This window comes from Triturus cristatus, chromosome 6, assembly GCF_964204655.1.
Source record: "Triturus cristatus chromosome 6, aTriCri1.1, whole genome shotgun sequence".
In the NCBI taxonomy this organism is placed as follows: Eukaryota; Metazoa; Chordata; class Amphibia; order Caudata; family Salamandridae; genus Triturus; species Triturus cristatus.
The window spans coordinates 1,403,244,384-1,403,261,185 of NC_140589.1; the positions used below are offsets into that span (position 1 = coordinate 1,403,244,384).

The following is a 16,802-nucleotide window of genomic DNA, read 5'->3' on the forward strand; positions in this document are numbered from 1 at the left end:
AATTAGTCTGGTCTCAAATTAATAAGATTTTTAACTTCACCATTTCCTTCGCTCATATTTTTTTAGGTAGTCTAGCCCCTCAATGGCCTCATTCAAATCATGGTTTTCGATTAATAGATTTATTACTGACTGTCGCATTTCACCTAATTACATCAAATTGGAAACAAGCCCATAACATCACTTTTAGGTCTTGGTGGAATGCCATTTGTTTTCATCATAGATTAGACACAAATTATGTCACTCCTATCTCCCTCGCAAGTAAAAGAGATCTTTTATGGCTTCCACTATCCGCATATTTATTTCTTTGTACCTCTTTCAATGGGATTAATATCGCTGTTCCGAATGAAGTACATAAACCACCTTGAATTCAATCTCCACTCTGCCTGTACACTATTTTGTGAAATAATAAATTGATACACGTTGCTTTAGATCTTTTTTTCCTTAGCTTCTACAGTGTATTAAATTAGGTTTTATTTCCTGTTTTTGATATAGCAAGTTATGCTATGCTCTCTCCCTTCTTTTCCATCCCTCCCTATTTTATTATACAGTTTCTTATGATGTAAACTTCTGTATCTTTTTATTATTCTGTTTGCATATTATTTTTCCTAAAGAATGCTTTATACACAACGTTTACTATGTATTGTTTCTTGTGGCATATGCATTTATTAATTGTTGCATCTCTACTCTTTCTCTAATAAACTTAAACCAAAAAAAAGAGGGATTTTAGATTGAAGGGGGTTGGAACCCAGGACGTGCAATGCAAGGTATTCAAATGTTTGAGATCCGAACAGCTGCCTTTAACACTGTGACATTATACTGGGAAGATGGTAATTAAGTAGGTACCCACCAATTAAATGACTGAGTCTCCTTTGTACTTCAAGAATTATAGGTTATCACAGGAGGGCTGTAGTTCTGTAGTTAGTGAAACTCCCATTACATTTATTTGGGACTGCATGGTCCAATATAAAGCTCAAACGAACAAGTAACATCAGTGATATAAAAATATTAGAGGCAAAAAGTTAATTAAACATAGGAGTAATTAGGTCTGGGTAATCATGCGGACACACAAGTTACTACTTGTGTAATGATATATCTGTAAGAGACATTAGTTAGTGATAGATTCCTTATCTTAGAATAACCCCAGGCGTCAGACTGGATCTGAAAAGTTTTGCTAGCAGTACCCCTGCGCGTCAGTAGGTGGCGTTGTGCGGCTGCGCGTCAGTCGCTAGCGTCGTATGCGCAGAGATGACGTCACGGAGACTACTTAGGCGCCACCCATACGCACGGACGTCAGTTTTGTACACGAATTTCTGTGCCAGGAACGCAGAGCCATGCAAGAAACGGACCACTGGTCCCATGAAACTAGGGCCCTGAAAGGGATGACCTTAACCCTAGAAATCAGTTCGCAGAACGGGGAGGATGGGTGGGGCGGTAAGGAATCCATCACTAATTAATGTCTCTTACAGATATATCATTACACAAGTAGTAACTTGTGCATCTGAAAGAGACACGTTAGTGATAGATTCCTTACCTTAGAATAGATACCTCAGCAATACTAACCCCGGTGGTGGGTCTGCGAACAAAATAACACCAGAAAGTCACGGAGAACAGAACGGCCAAAAAAGCAGTCTCTCCGGACTTGACTGTCAAGGCAGTGATGCTTGGTAAACGTGTGCCAAGAGGCCCATGTAGCTGCCTAACACATGTCCTGCAAGGGGATGCCGAGTCCCAAGGCAGTAGCGGCTGCCGTCGCCCTGGTAGAATGGGCACGCAGCCCCACAGGAGGCTCCTTCTTAGCCAACGTGTAACAGGCCTTGATGCAGAGGACAAACCACCGAGAGATGGTCCGATTGTGCACAGCCCGACCTCTTCTGGCGCCCACGTAGCCAACAAAGAGCTGGTCAACAACCCAGAACTGTTGTGTGCGCTTCAGGTAGAACGAGAGCGCACGTTTTGGGTCCAGACGGTGGAGCCTCTCTCCCGCTTTTGAAGGATGCGGAAAGAAGGTGGGCAAAGTGATGGTCTGCCCGATATGGAAGGGCGTGACAACCTTTGGCAAGAAAAAAGGACGGGTCCTTAATACCACCTTGTCTGGATGAACAGAAAGGAAAGGAGGTTTAGAAGAAAGAGCCTGGAGCTCACTCACTCTTCTGGCAGAAGTGATAGCTACCAGGAAAGCCGTCTTTGGAGTGAGAAGACGCAAAGGACAGCGATGAAGGGGCTCAAAAGGAGCGCACATCAGAAAGGTCAAGACAAAATTCAAGTCCCATTGAGGCATGATGAAAGGCACGGGAGGAAACATGTGGGTAATGCCTTTCAGGAAACGGTTAACAACCGGGGACTTAAAGAGAGAAGGCTGATTAGGAAGCCTCAGAAAGTCGGAGATGGCCGAAAGATAACCTTTGACAGTGCCCAGAGCAGAGCTCTGCTGGGCTAAGGATAGTAGGAACAGAAGGACCTCAGAAGGAGGGGCAGAAAGGGGATCAATAGCCTTTGCTGTGCACCATGCCACAAATTTGTTCCACCTGCAGGCGGAGGGACGCCTGGCTGCCAGAATGACATCACAGACTTCGGGAAGAAGATCAAAAGCTGCCAACTGTCGCCACTCAATCTCCACGCATGGAGGTGGAAGCTGGACAGGTTCGGGTGGAGGACCGTTCCCTACTGCTGCGACAGAAGATCCTCCCGAAGAGGCAGTCGGATCTGGGGATCGATCGCCATGCTGAGTAGCTCGGGATACCAGTATCTTCGTGCCCAATCTGGAGCCACAAAGATGACTTGGGCCCGGTCACGCCGAATCTTCTTCAGCACTCTGGGCAGAAGTGGTATAGGCAGAAAGGCGTACAACAGACCGCAGCTCCACTCGAGACGAAAAGCGTCTCCGAGTGAGTGCCGCCTTGGAAATTCCAACACGCAGAACTGATGACATTGCGTGTTCTCTTCGGTGGCGAAGAGATCTAACCAAGGCTCTCCACACTGCAGAAAGAGACATTGGGCCACCTCCGAGTTCAGACGCCATTCGTGATCCATCAAGCACCAGCGGCTGAGTTTGTCCGCCCTGGCGTTCAGAGAACCTGCCAGGTGTTGAACCACCAAGGTAATGCCTTGATGTTCCAGCCATGTCCAGAGGCGCAGAGCCTCCTGGCATAGGGTCTAGGACCCCACCCCGCCCGGTTTGTTGCAATACCACATGGCGGTGGTGTTGTCCGTGAACACCTGCACCACACTTCCCCGGACAGAAGAAAGGAATGCCTTCAGTGCAAGACGGACCGCCCTAAGCTCCAAAAGGTTGATATGGAGCCGGGCCTCCGGCGGAGACCAGAGGCCTCTGATCTCCGCCTCGCCCAAGTGGCCTCCCCATCCCAGGAGGGACGCATCCATCACTACTGTGTGCTCCGGTTGGGGAAGGGAGAGGGATCTGCCACTGACCCAATCGAGATTTGTGAGCCACCACTGTAAGTCTCGTGCAGTGCCCTCTGAGATCTGGACAGGATCAGACAGTTTGCTCTGATTCTGCGCGCACTGGAACTTCAGGTCCCACTGCAGAGCCCACATATGCCATCTGGCATGTTGCACTAGCAGGATCCAGGAGGCCATCATGCCCAGGAGCAGGAGGGTCATCCTGACTGAAACCCGGGACAGAGGCTGAAAGATCAGAATCATAGCCTGACTATCCCGGACTCGCTGCTCGGGAGGATAAACCCGAAACAGCGTCGAATCCAGAACCGCTCCGATGAAGGGGAGCTTCTGAGAGGGACTCAGGTGTGACTTCAGCACGTCGATGGAGAACCCCAACAAATGCAGAAGGTCGGCCGTAGTCTGAAGGTGGGTGACGACTGTCTGGGGTGAGCCCGCCTTCAACAACCAGTCGTCGAGGTAGGGGAAGACTGACACCCCTGACCTGCGCAGATGAGCTGTGACCACTGCCATCACTTTGTTGAACACCCGAGAGGCGCTGGCAAGGCCGAAGGGGAGCACAGCAAATTGAAAATGCTCGTGGCCTACCGTTAACAGCAGGTAACGCCGGTGGGCCGGCAGGACGGGGATGTGAAAATATGCGTCCTGCAAGTCCAACGCTACCATCCAATCTCCAGGGTCGAGGGCAGACAGGACCTGAGCCAGAGTCAGCATCTTGAACTTCTCCTTCCGGAGGAAGCGATTGACGTCCCGGAGGTCCAAGATGGGGCGCAGGCCCCCCTTGTCCTTCTTGGGGACCAGAAAGTAGTGGGAATAGCAACCACACCCTACTTCCTGATCGGGAACGTACTTGATGGCCCCCTTGGCCAGGAGGGCCGTAACTTCCTGACGGAGAAGAGCCAAATGATCCCCCCCGACATGCGGTGGTACCGAGGTGGCATGGCTGGAGGGGAGTACAGAAGGGGGAGCGAGTAACCTTGGCAGATTATCTGCAGCACCCATTTGTCCGACGTAATCTCGCGCCAGGGGGGGGGGGGGGGGGGGGGGGGGAGGTGGAGGCGAACACTGCCACCCACTGGCGTGGGGTGGCCCCTGAAGCTCGGATTAGGAAGGTTTCGAAGCGGAAGCAGCTGGGGTGGAAGTAGACTGCTCCGCACGCTGGTTACCAGACCCGGCCCTACGGAACCCACGTCCGTGGCCTCGCTGAGGCTGGTTCTGCACAGGCTTGCTGGAAGAGAGCATCTGGGTACCCCTGCCCTGGCCACGAAAGGAACGAAACCCCGTCGTGGCCGGATTTTTCGAGTAAAGACCCAAAGACTTGGCCGTGGTACGAGAGTCTTTAAAGCGTTCCAGGGCATTGTCAGCCTCATCACCAAAGAGGCGGGAGCCATCGAAGGGCATGTCCATGAGCGAGCTCTGGACATCAGGGGAGAAGCCAGTGGAACGCAACCAGGCGTGGCGCCGCAGCGCCAGTGTCGTGGAAATCGCCCTGCCCAACTAATCAGCGGTGTCCAAACCACACCTGATGACAAAGTTCGCCGTATCCTTGCCCTCCACAATTGCTTGGAAAAGGACAGCCTGGATCTCCTCAGAGCACTGAGGCAGAACCTCCGCCACCGAATCCCAGACTGCGTGGGAGTAACGGCCCAATAAGCAGGCGGTATTAACCGATCTCAACCCCAAACTGTTGGTCCAGCCTCTTAGAATTCTTATCTGGCGGAGCCGAGGGAAAGGCACTCTGCGATGTCGAGGCCTGAATGACCAGGCTCTCAGGCCTGGGGTGAGTTGTCAAGAAGGCGGGATCCCAGGCGCCGAGCTATGACGCCTGGCAACATTCTTATCCACGGGCGCTCTGAGGCTGGCTGCAACCAAGTACTCAAGAGGACTTCGGTGAGGGCCTCATTGAAAGGGAGCAGCGGCTCCGCCGAAGTCGATGCCCTCCGGAGCACCTCCGTAAGTAGGTTGGTCTTAAGGGCCATCGTAGGGAGGTCGAGGTGGAGAGCCTCCGCGGCCCGTGTACTACCATAGTGTAGGAAGCGCCCTCCTCCATAGTAGGTGGAGGCGAGGCAAACCCTGGGTCAGAAGACACATCAAGTTCACCTGCGTCTTGAAGGTCATCCACCCAATCCTGCTCGGAGTCATACTGCAGCGCAAGGGGGTCCTCGGAGCCGTCCCAGTCCTCATCCGGCTCCGGGGTAGAAGGAGCCGGTCGTGGCGGCAGGACCGGAGAGGGGCCCAGCGGCGCCGGAAGCAGCGCCAGGAACGGCGCCAGGAGTGGCACCGGCCGGGGCCGAACCAGGGCCCCATCCCAATGAGGATCCCAGGTCCGAACGTAATGGTCCGAGAACCGGGGCAGGGGCGGGATAAACGGCACCCAGCGGCGCCGGAGCCAAGGGCAGCGCCGGGGCCGGAGCCAGCGGCGTTGCACCTTGTGGTGCCGGAGCCGCAGGCGCTGGAACCAGTGGCTCCGGGGCTGGCGCCAGAGGCGGTGCCGCCGGGTCAACAGGATCTGGACACGGGCCGCGGGGCCCGCAGGCGCCCCGGCGGGAGCCCGAGGCTTAAACAGGCGGTCCAAGGCAGCGAGAAACTCTTGCCGCTGTTCGGGAGTCACCGACGGACCCGGGTATAGCGGGTAGGCCACAGGACTCCCAGGCTCCAGAGAAGCTGCAGGGGCGGAGCCCCTGTCCCCCACATCCGCCTCCGGGGAGCGACGGGGAGACGTCAGAGAGCGAACACACTTCGACGACCTCTTATGGCATCGCTTACCGGAATCTGAAGGTGAAGACTTACAGTCCGAGGAGCGACGACCGCGGTCCCGCGAGTGGTTCCGCGAACGGCCCCTAGACCCAGAGCGGTGAGAGGAGTACCGGACCTCCAGCAACATCCGGCGCCGCTCCCGCAACGCCTTCGGGGCCATGGAACGGCAGTCTCGACAATCCCGGGAGTCGCGGTCGGTCTCATGGCAGTAGAGGCAGACATCATGGGGGTCCGCTACCGACATATTACGGTGGCACGACCCGCAAGACTTAAAGCCGGGCATCCCTATGTGCACCAGGAGACAAAGGGAGAAGACAAAAAGTCTCAAAGTGGTCAAAAAATTACCGAGGTACATGCTCAATCCGGATCTGCGCTTTCGGCGCGGAAAAAGAAAGAACTGACGTCAGCGCGCATGGGTGGTGCCTAAGTAACCTCCGTGACGTCACTCCGGCGCACACGACGCCGGTGACGGGAGCGGAGCCGCACGACGCCACCTACTGGCACGCAGAGGTACTGCTAAGCAGAAGACTTTCGGGATCCAGACTGACGCCTGGAGAATATTCTAAGGTAAGGAATCTATCACTAACGTGTCTCTTTCAGATCTTCCCTTTTCTTACACGTAAGGCACCCCTCAGGTAGGCATAAGGTACCCCATGGGCAGGGTGCAGTGTATGTGAAAAGTAGGGCATATACTGGTGTGTTTTAAATGTCCTGATGGTGAAATACTGTGAATTTCGTTTTTCACTATTGAAAGGCTGTCTGTCCCATAGGCTATAATGGGAGCTGCTTGGTAAGATCTTACAAGTGTAACTTTCAATTGGGACCAGACAGAGATATGGAGTTTAGACTGCCTGTACTCTGATTTTAAAAATACATCTTTAATCAAAATTATCTTTGCATTATGTGGTTGAAAATGATACTTTTAGAAAGTGGGCATTTTCTTGCTTATTTATTTATTTGCAGGTTTTTATAGCGCTAGAATCGACTCCAACTGGAGTATCTCTGCGCTTCTGGCGTGAGAGTCCTATATCAAGAGTGGGACATGCGGAAGGCATTAGATCGCATTTGTGAACAACAGGGTTTTTAGTGGTTTCCTAAACACCAAATGTTCAGAACAGGAACGAATAGCTACAGGAAGACAGTTCCACAATTTAGGTCCCAACACTGAAAGTGCCTTACTTCCGTGCCTGGCCTTCTTGGCACGCGGCACTACCAGTAAGTGCCCATTGCTGGATCTGAGCGTTCTAGATGGAATGTATGGGATAAATTTATTTTCCAAATAAAGTGGACCTTGTCTGTTTAGGCTCTTGTATATTAAGCAGCAAGTTTTAAATTTTATCCTTTGACGGATAGGAAGCCAATGGAGTTCTTCTAACAGAGGCTTTGATGCAGTTCTTTGGGGGGCATTGAGAACAAGGCGAGCCGCAGTGTTTTGAATTACCTGAAGTCTATTCAGTACTCCCTCATTTGCAGAGAGTAGGAGACCATTACAGTAGTCAATCCGACTCATGACAAGGGCCTGCACCAGCGTTTTCCTGAATTGGTCAGGCAGCAATGGAAAGGCTTTACGCAGCAAGCTAATAGTGTGGAAACATACGCCTGCGACAAAGTTCGTGTGTTGTTTCAATGACAAATCCTGGTCAAGGCGAACCCCCAGGTTTTTAACAAGCTGCTTGGGCTCAGGTGCTACGCCTAGACCAGGAGGCCTCCAGTCAGGCGTCCAAAGTATTTTTGCTTCACCAAACAGCATGACCTCCGTTTTACTTACGTTACACTGTAGATAGTTGGAGGACATCCAACATGCCACAGCTTCCATGCCTGCAGAGAAAGAGCTCCTCAATTCCGGGGTAAGAGTCTTAAAAGGGAAGAGGAGCTGCGTATCGTCCGCATAAGACACGGGGATGAAGCCAAATTTGCGCATCACTCTCGCTAGGGGCGCCACATAGATGTTGAAAAGTGTTGGGCTTAAACAAGAGCCCTGTGGTACCCCTTTCGAGACTTTCATCTCTGCTGAACGATACGTACCCATGGTGACAGTCTGGGTACGATCAGAGAGGAAGCTTCCCAACCATGCCAGAGCTTTGTTCTTAACCCCCACGTTCGACAACCGGTCAATAAGAATGTTATGAGACACGGTGTCGAACGTTGCTGACAAGTCCAGTAAGACCAAGATCACTGAATAACCCCTATCCTGGAACATCCTGTGTGCCTCTGCTCTGCCTTTTGTGTATTCCCAGTCTGGGTTTAGAGTGACAGGAGCAGGGATGTGCATTCACACTAGACAGACATGGGGGTGTCCGACCTTTACTCAAACCTGGCTGCATTTAGATTAGTGGAAGGATTTGTCAGTTGTGCCTGAATGGATTGCGGCAGCCTTCCACAAAGCTGTCTACAACTCCTGGAGTGAACCTGGCCAGAGCCAGGCAGAACTGGATTATGTACACCAGGGCAACATTTTACCAACTTCAAAGGGAAATGTGGTATAAATATTGGGGCCCTGACCCCAGAACTTTAGAACTCTTTGGGAATAAGGAACCTGCCAAGAAGAGCTGGCGAAGCTGTGAGGAGAACCTACCACTTTGCTGTGTCCTTTGATGTGTTGGCTTGCTGTGGCTGCTTCAGTCTTGGGCAGTGAAATGAACTGAGTATCTCCAAGGGCTTGGGGTAGAACTTGCCCCCTATCCAAGAAGTCTCAGGAGCAGCAAAGACTTCAAGTTCATCTTACACCAGCAACTATGCGTTTTGTGCTGCAACAGAAGAAAAAGCAACCAGACGCCGTCAAAGACGCCGCTGCCGGCTCCATGACCTGAAGGCACCGCAGAGGGCACCACCACATCTCGCACTGCAACCCTGGCCTCACCGACGATGACGTCACCGAGCCACTGATTGCACCGTGAGCTGTGGGCACAGCACTTCGCACTGCCTAGCTTCACACTGCCGCCCTGTTATCCCAGACGACGGCGCTCCACTGCAACATTGACGCTGCTGTGTGCACCGTGGTTTGGGGCACCGCTCACAAGGTATAAGACGCACAACCCCGTCCCCACATCGCAGCCTTGGCCCACCAACACCATCAACTCCAGTTTGTCGGCCAACAACAGCGCTTAAACAACGACACCACTGCTTGCACTGTGACCTGCCAGCACCACAAAAAGCACCGTCACACCACACCCCTGATCTCACCAATGCCGCTGGACGCGGTCACCGAGCCACTGCCTGCTCTGAACCTGAGGGCTCCATATGCCACACAGCTGCACCGCAGCTTGCCGACGCTGACACTCCCGCCTTCAACCACACAGAGTCTGATCTGCAACGCGGGTGACTTCAAAGGCCCAACACCCGCCGACATCTGCTCTTCGAAGCTCACTGCGAGGTCTACAATGCCTTATTGCTCCAAAGGTGCCGTTTACAGGTCTTCCCAACAACGTAGCTGGCCCGTGACTCCACGGTCAGCCAGAACTGTAGGATTTGTTTGTTCACAACGCCGTGATAGCCCCGGACGGAGCATTAGACTTCAAGGAACTGTTTTTAAAGTCTGTTTTTGCTTATTGATATTTTTGAATAACTGGAGGTTGGGTTCCTATTGTTTTTGCCTTGTTTCACACAGATAAATATTGGCTATTCTTCTAAAAACTGGTATGGTGTCCTTTTGTAGTGTTTTCACTGTATTACTGTGTGCTATGTGCAAACGCTTTACACATTGCCTCTGAGATAAGCCTGTCCGCTAGTACCAAGCTACCAATGGGGTGAGCAGAGGTTATTTTAGAAGTGTAAGTCCCTTATCCTGACAAGGAAGAAGGCTCCCTACTTGCACAGGGTAACAACCTGCCAACTAGAGACCCCATTTCTAACACCACCCATTTTATGTTTATTTTGGAGGGCAAAGGAATTCACAGGCAACACAATTCAGTACTGTTTAAGTCACATTCTACTTGTGTTTTGATGGAATGTCTCTAGATTACTCTTGCCTGGGTATTTAAAAATGGTGCATCTTTATCACTCTTCCCAGAATACTGCCCTGTCCTGCAGGTGCATTACCAGCTTAAAATGCAAATGTGTGGTTTTGAGGAGTTGTGTGATGGGATTGTGCTAAGAAAGGTAACAGTGGAAAGAATGTTACATAATACTTTTTCGAATGAAACCATTACTCCAATGGGGAGCCATAACAGAATTAGAAAATCCAGATTCTGCATAACAGTTACGTTGCAATCATGGTACCTAAGAGCAGACAGAAGACTCCACCCTAGAAGTACTTAACACTCTTAGGGCAACCATATTTTTCAATGGTTAGGTTATGGACTACATGCAAGTTCATTAACATCCAAAATGTAGGGTCTTAGGACAAACTCAGCTTGTCCCAAATACTGTAAAGGGCAAGGTTATCTTGTCACTGGATTTTTCATTTATAAAATAAGTAGGAGGATTAACTTCTATATTTCAGCTGAACTTTTTTATTGTACCTCTTTTTTAACGTACAAACAACCAATCTCATCTGTTCAGAAACAAAAACTCTAAAAGGTTTTCTGAAATGTCCTCTTCTGTAACATGGGCACCTTTAAGTTGCAGTAAACAAATATGGTACATGTTATTTTCAACAGATATCAAATGTGTCTTTTCACTGCGTCTTCACTGAGTAATTTTCCAAACTTCAATAGATTTACTTCTCTTTTCACTGCATATTCAAGGAATAATTTTTCTTACTTTGATAGATTTACCTGCATCCCAATCTGGATTTCAAGTTTTCACTGTCTGGCATACAGGTAAGTACAAAGATCAAAGTAGGGGGAATGGATCACTTGTAACCACGTTACCAGGGTTACTATTTCATGGTTCCGTCAATAAAAACCCTCATACACACACGTGGATGGAATGGCGGTATATCTTGATTCTCCGCCTATACGTAGCATGATGGCATCATCATAGGGTTTATTTTTTGGTATGCTAACCTCCACCTGGTGGTAAACCACTGGTACTGCAGTAGTGTCCAGAGACCAAAAAATTAGTTAAAAATAAAAGTGCTTAATTGTGAAGTGAAAACTTTAAATTCCTTGGAAGGCCTAATTTGTATACAATTATTTATTTGGAAATGGGTGCCAAGGGAGTTAAAAAGGTTGTGGGTGTGCGTATTAAGACAGTGTAACTGGATCTTATGCACTAGTAAAGTCCATGGGTGAGGTCGACATGTTTCAGCCCCATTTGTTTGCCCAACCGGGTCTAGGGGGCTTTCTTCAGGACCAGTGAAAAATGTAAGCTTGCACTATTTGTGTAGCGTAAGTAAGTGGTTTATTTTTGACCACTCCAACAAAAATAGGTCAATAGTATCTCACAGCCCTTCTTTCTGGGGCATCAGCGGGGGACCGGCGTGTGAATCCCGGTTCTCTGCGGTTGCGGGTATTTCCTGCTTGTACTCACTCTGTCGGAAGGAACCATGAAATAGCAACCCTGGTAACGTGGTTACAAGTGATCCATTCCCCCTACTTTGATCTTTGCACTTTACCTGGAAGCTGAATGGATCACCGCTTCTCTTCTTTCTCCCTCCCCCCGTATGGTTTGAAACGATACAGGTAAGTACCACAACTGCAATCTTGGACAAAGATCTTTAGGTACGTGAGTGCACAGAAAACAGGTCATGTACATATTACACTTTAGCATGAGGCCCTCCTAAATATTTTTTAAAAAACGTGCATTGGCAGGAGCAATGTAATTATCGAACATTCTCAGAACAGGCACATTATAAGCGGTGTGCAAGAGTCTCTCACAAACATTTAAAAAAGGCTTGTAATGGAATCAGCACATGACAAACTTCCACCTCACACAAAGGGTAGCAACATTACACAAACATGCACACATACATACACGTGCAGGCGTAGGCACAGGCGGACCCGATGCAGCACAGGCGACATCAGTGCAAGCTTCCCTCACAATTATCTTAGACACATAACAGATGCAACAACCATGGCTGCCATTTAAAATCTCCTCGGACATCATCTTATTAGAGTTCTTGTGCCATGTTACACTTGTAATAAACATCTTAATGTCTGAACACTCATTCATTCATTTCATTAAAAGACTAAAAAGAGAAGTAGAGTAGCATTACTTTATCCTGCAGTGGATTATAGGTGAGTATGTAAATAAACATTTATATACGTGTGTGACACAGAATGTTACTTTAATTAAATGGGCCTGCATTCTATTGAAAAGCATAGGGTAACTATGATCACTTTACACCATTAAAATGTAGATGCACAATACTCTGATTATTATGCCCTGTATTTGATAACACAATGGGAGTACTCTTATTACAGTAACCCCTACTTACAGAAGGATATTACTGCAATGTCGGTGCAATTTACTACATAACATAGATTACGCCAATTATTATCGCTGCATTCAATTATAGAAGGATTACTCCAATAACCTTAGTCATTAAGTGTTAACATAAAGAATACTTTGAGTTACTCTGCTTTAAAGTCCATATGAAAATCGCAGATCCTTTCAGAATGTATTACTAAAACAAGCACCATCAATAAATTACAAATTATTAGATCAGGTCATACTTATTACTTTAATCTATATCAAATTCAGAAGATTACACCAATCAGTTCACTCTGCATCGGGAAGAAAAACTGTATTCTAATTACGTTACTGTACATTTGAGCACAGAATCATATTGCTCAATTTACTTAGCCCTGCATTAGTTCGCAGAAGGAAATTGTTCCAAGAGCTTTAATCTGCAGTGAACTACTAAACATTATTAGTCTGGTCATATTTAATTTAATTTACGCCAAAGATTACTCAAATTTCCCATTTATTGAATTATAGAATGAGCCCATTATGCTTGTTTTTTTAGTACAAGATCACAGAAGGACACTGCTCTCATTAAACTTCATTAAATGGCTCCGCTAACATCACCCTGTACTTGGGAAATATAATATTTGGGCAGGTGATCAAGCATCTATCTCTACCCTTTTCAATATTACAGACTATTTAGACTCCCTTATTAGGCATTAAAGTGCAAAAAGATAATGCTATGACTAATTTATCCAGCATACAATTTAAAAATATTGTTGAATATATTTTTCATTATATTGCAGTATGAGACTGCTAAATGCCCTTTACTGTGCTGGTTTAAATATGACAATTGATCACTTTACCTTGTTTTGGATTACAAAAGAAGGTTGAATTACAGAAGACAAAATATGATTATTTCACTTTGCGTTCATTCACAAAAGGAGACTGCACTAACAGCTTACCCCACAGTGCAGCTGAGGCACCAAGAAGAGATTTAATTGATTTAGAAATATTGCTTGAACATATGCTTCTATAATGTCATTTTTGGGAAGCATTATTTTTCCACCAAATAAATGAATTGTGCCACTCCAACACCAATATGCCCTACAACATAATGCAGTGCAGACAGATACACTATTGCAACTCAAATGTAATCATTTCCCTAGGTGAAACTAAGCTTTTAACTTTTCACTATGTAGGGACCGAATAAGAAATGAAAGTAAGATGCCTTAATTCTGTACAAATACACTCACCATATGTGGGAAAGCTCTAGAATAGGTAACTTAGATTTCGTAAAGAATTCCTTTGCAGATGAACCTGAAACGATTAAAAATAGAGTGTCATAGAGCCACTGAATTCAGTTTGACTAGATTACGTATGTACGCGTTATCAGTTTTTCACAATAATGATTAAATTGAAGAAATGCATCACTTTATGGGGCTTGTGCCCCAGGTGCTTTTACTTCCATGTGTGGCTACTGATGACTCATTCTGTGATAACAGTAGCAGTGTGCATGTTTTAAGAGTCAGGTGGTTGGAAGAGCAGGAATAAGTGAGCAAATAGAACAAGTTACTTACCTTTCTAGTAGAGACTATTTAGCAGCAGATTTCTCCCCTTCTGAATATTCCCCAGGGGTCAGAGCGGATCTGAAAACTTCTCAGCAGTACTTCTGTGCGCTGGTAGGTGGTGACATGCGACTCTGTACTCACATCGTTCACTCTCCAGGAATTACGTGTGGAGCCTATATAAATGCCACTGCCGTGCATTAACTCCAGTTGCCTTCAAGAGTGTCCACGTCCCCAGATGAACAACTCCAAAAGTAAATTGGTGTACCCACTGTGAACATTTCTACGCTTCGGATCTTATTAGTGGGTAGAGTCCACTTACAGAATGGAGAGGATGGAAGGAATATGTGGCTAGCTGGAGTTTCAAAAAACTTTACCTAAGGTAACTGACTTGTTCTTCTGATAGAGGCTTCTAGTTGCAGATTCCTCATTTTTTGAACAGATACCAAAGCAGTACTGATTTGGAGGTGGGTCTGTAAATGAACTCAAACTAGACGGTCCTGCAGAACCAAGTGGGCAAAATGCCCCTCTCTGTGAACCTGACTCTCCAGACAATAGTGCTTCATGGACATATGGAGGGACACCCATGTAGCAGAGTGGCAAATGTCCAGGACAGGGACTCCGCTTACCAAAGCAGTTGTTGCAGCTTTGCCCCTGGAAGAATGAGCACTCAATCCTTCAGGAGCAGTGGCGGCTACTATTAATTAAAAACAGGGGGGGTTGCAGCGCAATGCAGGAAAGACTCACCCATGCTGCATGTCTCTCCTCCTCCGAGTCCCGGATGACGAACAGGAGGGTGGTTCACGATTTCCTGTCGTGCCAACAATCAATTCTGGAGCTGTTCTTATGCTGTTTTCTGCATGAGCGCAGCTCCAGGACTGGTTAGATCAGGCTAACCCTGAGCTCATTTTGAGGCTGGGGGCCTGTGCCAGCGATCCCACAGCTGTTTCACAGCCCTGGGATTGCTGGGTCTGCAGTGCGCATGTCGGATGGGTCTGTTGTAGGCAGCCGGTTTATCCAACTTGCGCACTGGCAGCAGTCACCATGCTGCTATCGCAACCCCGCCCCCACCCTCACCTTCACACATGTCTGTGCGGAACAGCACAGCAGCACACAGAATAATAAAATGGTAATGACCATTTCATTATTCTGTGTGTTTACCTGCAGCGCTCGCTGCAGGTACGGTGATGCTCTTCTTCCTGTTATGAGGAACCGCCACTGTTCTGGGGGCTGATCTCTGGCCAATGCAGAGCAGATCTTAATGCAGAGCACGATCCAGCAAGAGACGGTGCTCTTCCACAAAGCCTTGCTTTCTTTTGCTCCAGAGAACCCCACAAAGAGATAATCATCCACCCGGGGTTCATAGGTACGATCTATGTACAAGCTTAGTGCTCTCTTGGGGTCCAAGCGATGGGGAGGAGAATAGATCGCCAGCAAGGTGATGTTCTGACTGAAGTGGAACGGTGTCATAACTTAAGGCAAGAAAAAGCCCACGTCCACAATACCAGCTTGTCTGGGAAGAAGGTGGCGTACGGCGGGTTGACAGAGACCTTGAAGCTCACTCACATGCTGTGCCGATGTAATGGCAACATGGATCACTGTCTTGAGGGTGAGAAGCCGCAAGGGGCAGCTGTGAAGATACTCAAAGGGAGTGCATATCAGAAATGCAAGGACCAAGTTATGGTTCCACTGTGTCATGACAAACAGAAAGTGAGGAAACAAATGGTGTAACCCTTAGAAAAAACTCATACCTAGAGACAAACAATGAAGGCTAATACGGCAACAGCCAAAAAGCCGAAAGGTACCCTTTAACTGTTCACAGAGCAAAGCCTTGCATGGTTAAAGCCAGAACAAAAAACAAAATGTCAGATAAATTCACCTGGAGGGAATCTATCTGCAGAGTGCCGCAACAAGCCACAAATTTGTCCCAACTGCTGTATACAGTTTTTGTTGAGTGATGCCTGGCTGCCAAGATGACATCAACTACCTACTGGGAATGGTTTAATGTGCCAGCTTTCACTGTTCAATCTCCAAGTATGAAGGTAGAGATTGTGTGTGCCCAGGTGCAGAACCCTACCCTGCTGCTGCGATAGAAGATCCTCCTGAAAGGGGAAGGCCTAATCAGAGGACAGATGTTCAAGCCTAGGAATTTGCGATACCATACTTTCCATGCCCCGTCCAAAGCCTCTAGCATGACTAGGCCCCGGGTGGTCCCGGCCTTCTTGAGAACTCGGAGCAGGAGCAATACAGACAAAAAAGCATACAGGAGTAGGGAGTTCTAGTCTTGGCAGGACAAGTCTTCAAGTGGGAGACGCTTAAAAAACACCAATGGACCGAGTTGGTGACAGTGCGCATTCTCTGCAGTGGCTAAAAGATCGAGCCAAGGTCCTCCCCATTCGTAGAAGAGAGCTTGTGCCACCTGTTTTATTTGCCAATTGTGATCCGCTAAGTGTCAACAGCTGAGTTTGCTCACCTGGGCATTAAAAAAACTGCCAGGTGGTTAATCACCAGGAAAATTCCTTGGTAATTTCCAGAGGAGCAGAGCCTTGAAGTACAGGGTCCATGACACCACCCCTCCCTGTTTGCTTCAGTACCACATGGAGGTGGTGTCCTTGAGCACCTAAACCAGCTCAGTGGATAGGTAGAAGGAAGGCGTTTTAAAATCAAGCAGACGGCCCTCAGCTCCACAAGGGTGATGGAATATGCTACTTACCAGTATGCATCTGTTCTTGGCATGTAGAGCTGCAGAGTCACACACTGAGGATAAGATCG

General features: G+C 48.1%; 1 protein-coding gene across 20 annotated transcripts in view; it reads right to left on the reverse strand.

Annotated features, from left to right (window-relative positions):
- Positions 1-16,802, reverse strand: part of REPS1 (RALBP1 associated Eps domain containing 1) — an 894,243-nt gene that overhangs the window by 539,841 nt on the left and 337,600 nt on the right. For all 20 annotated transcript variants that reach the window (XM_085612456.1, XM_085612466.1, XM_085612457.1 and 17 more), the window contains one exon: positions 13,719-13,782. In XM_085612456.1, coding sequence (XP_085468582.1) covers positions 13,719-13,782 — 64 coding nt within the window. The remainder of the gene's footprint in view (positions 1-13,718; positions 13,783-16,802) is intronic.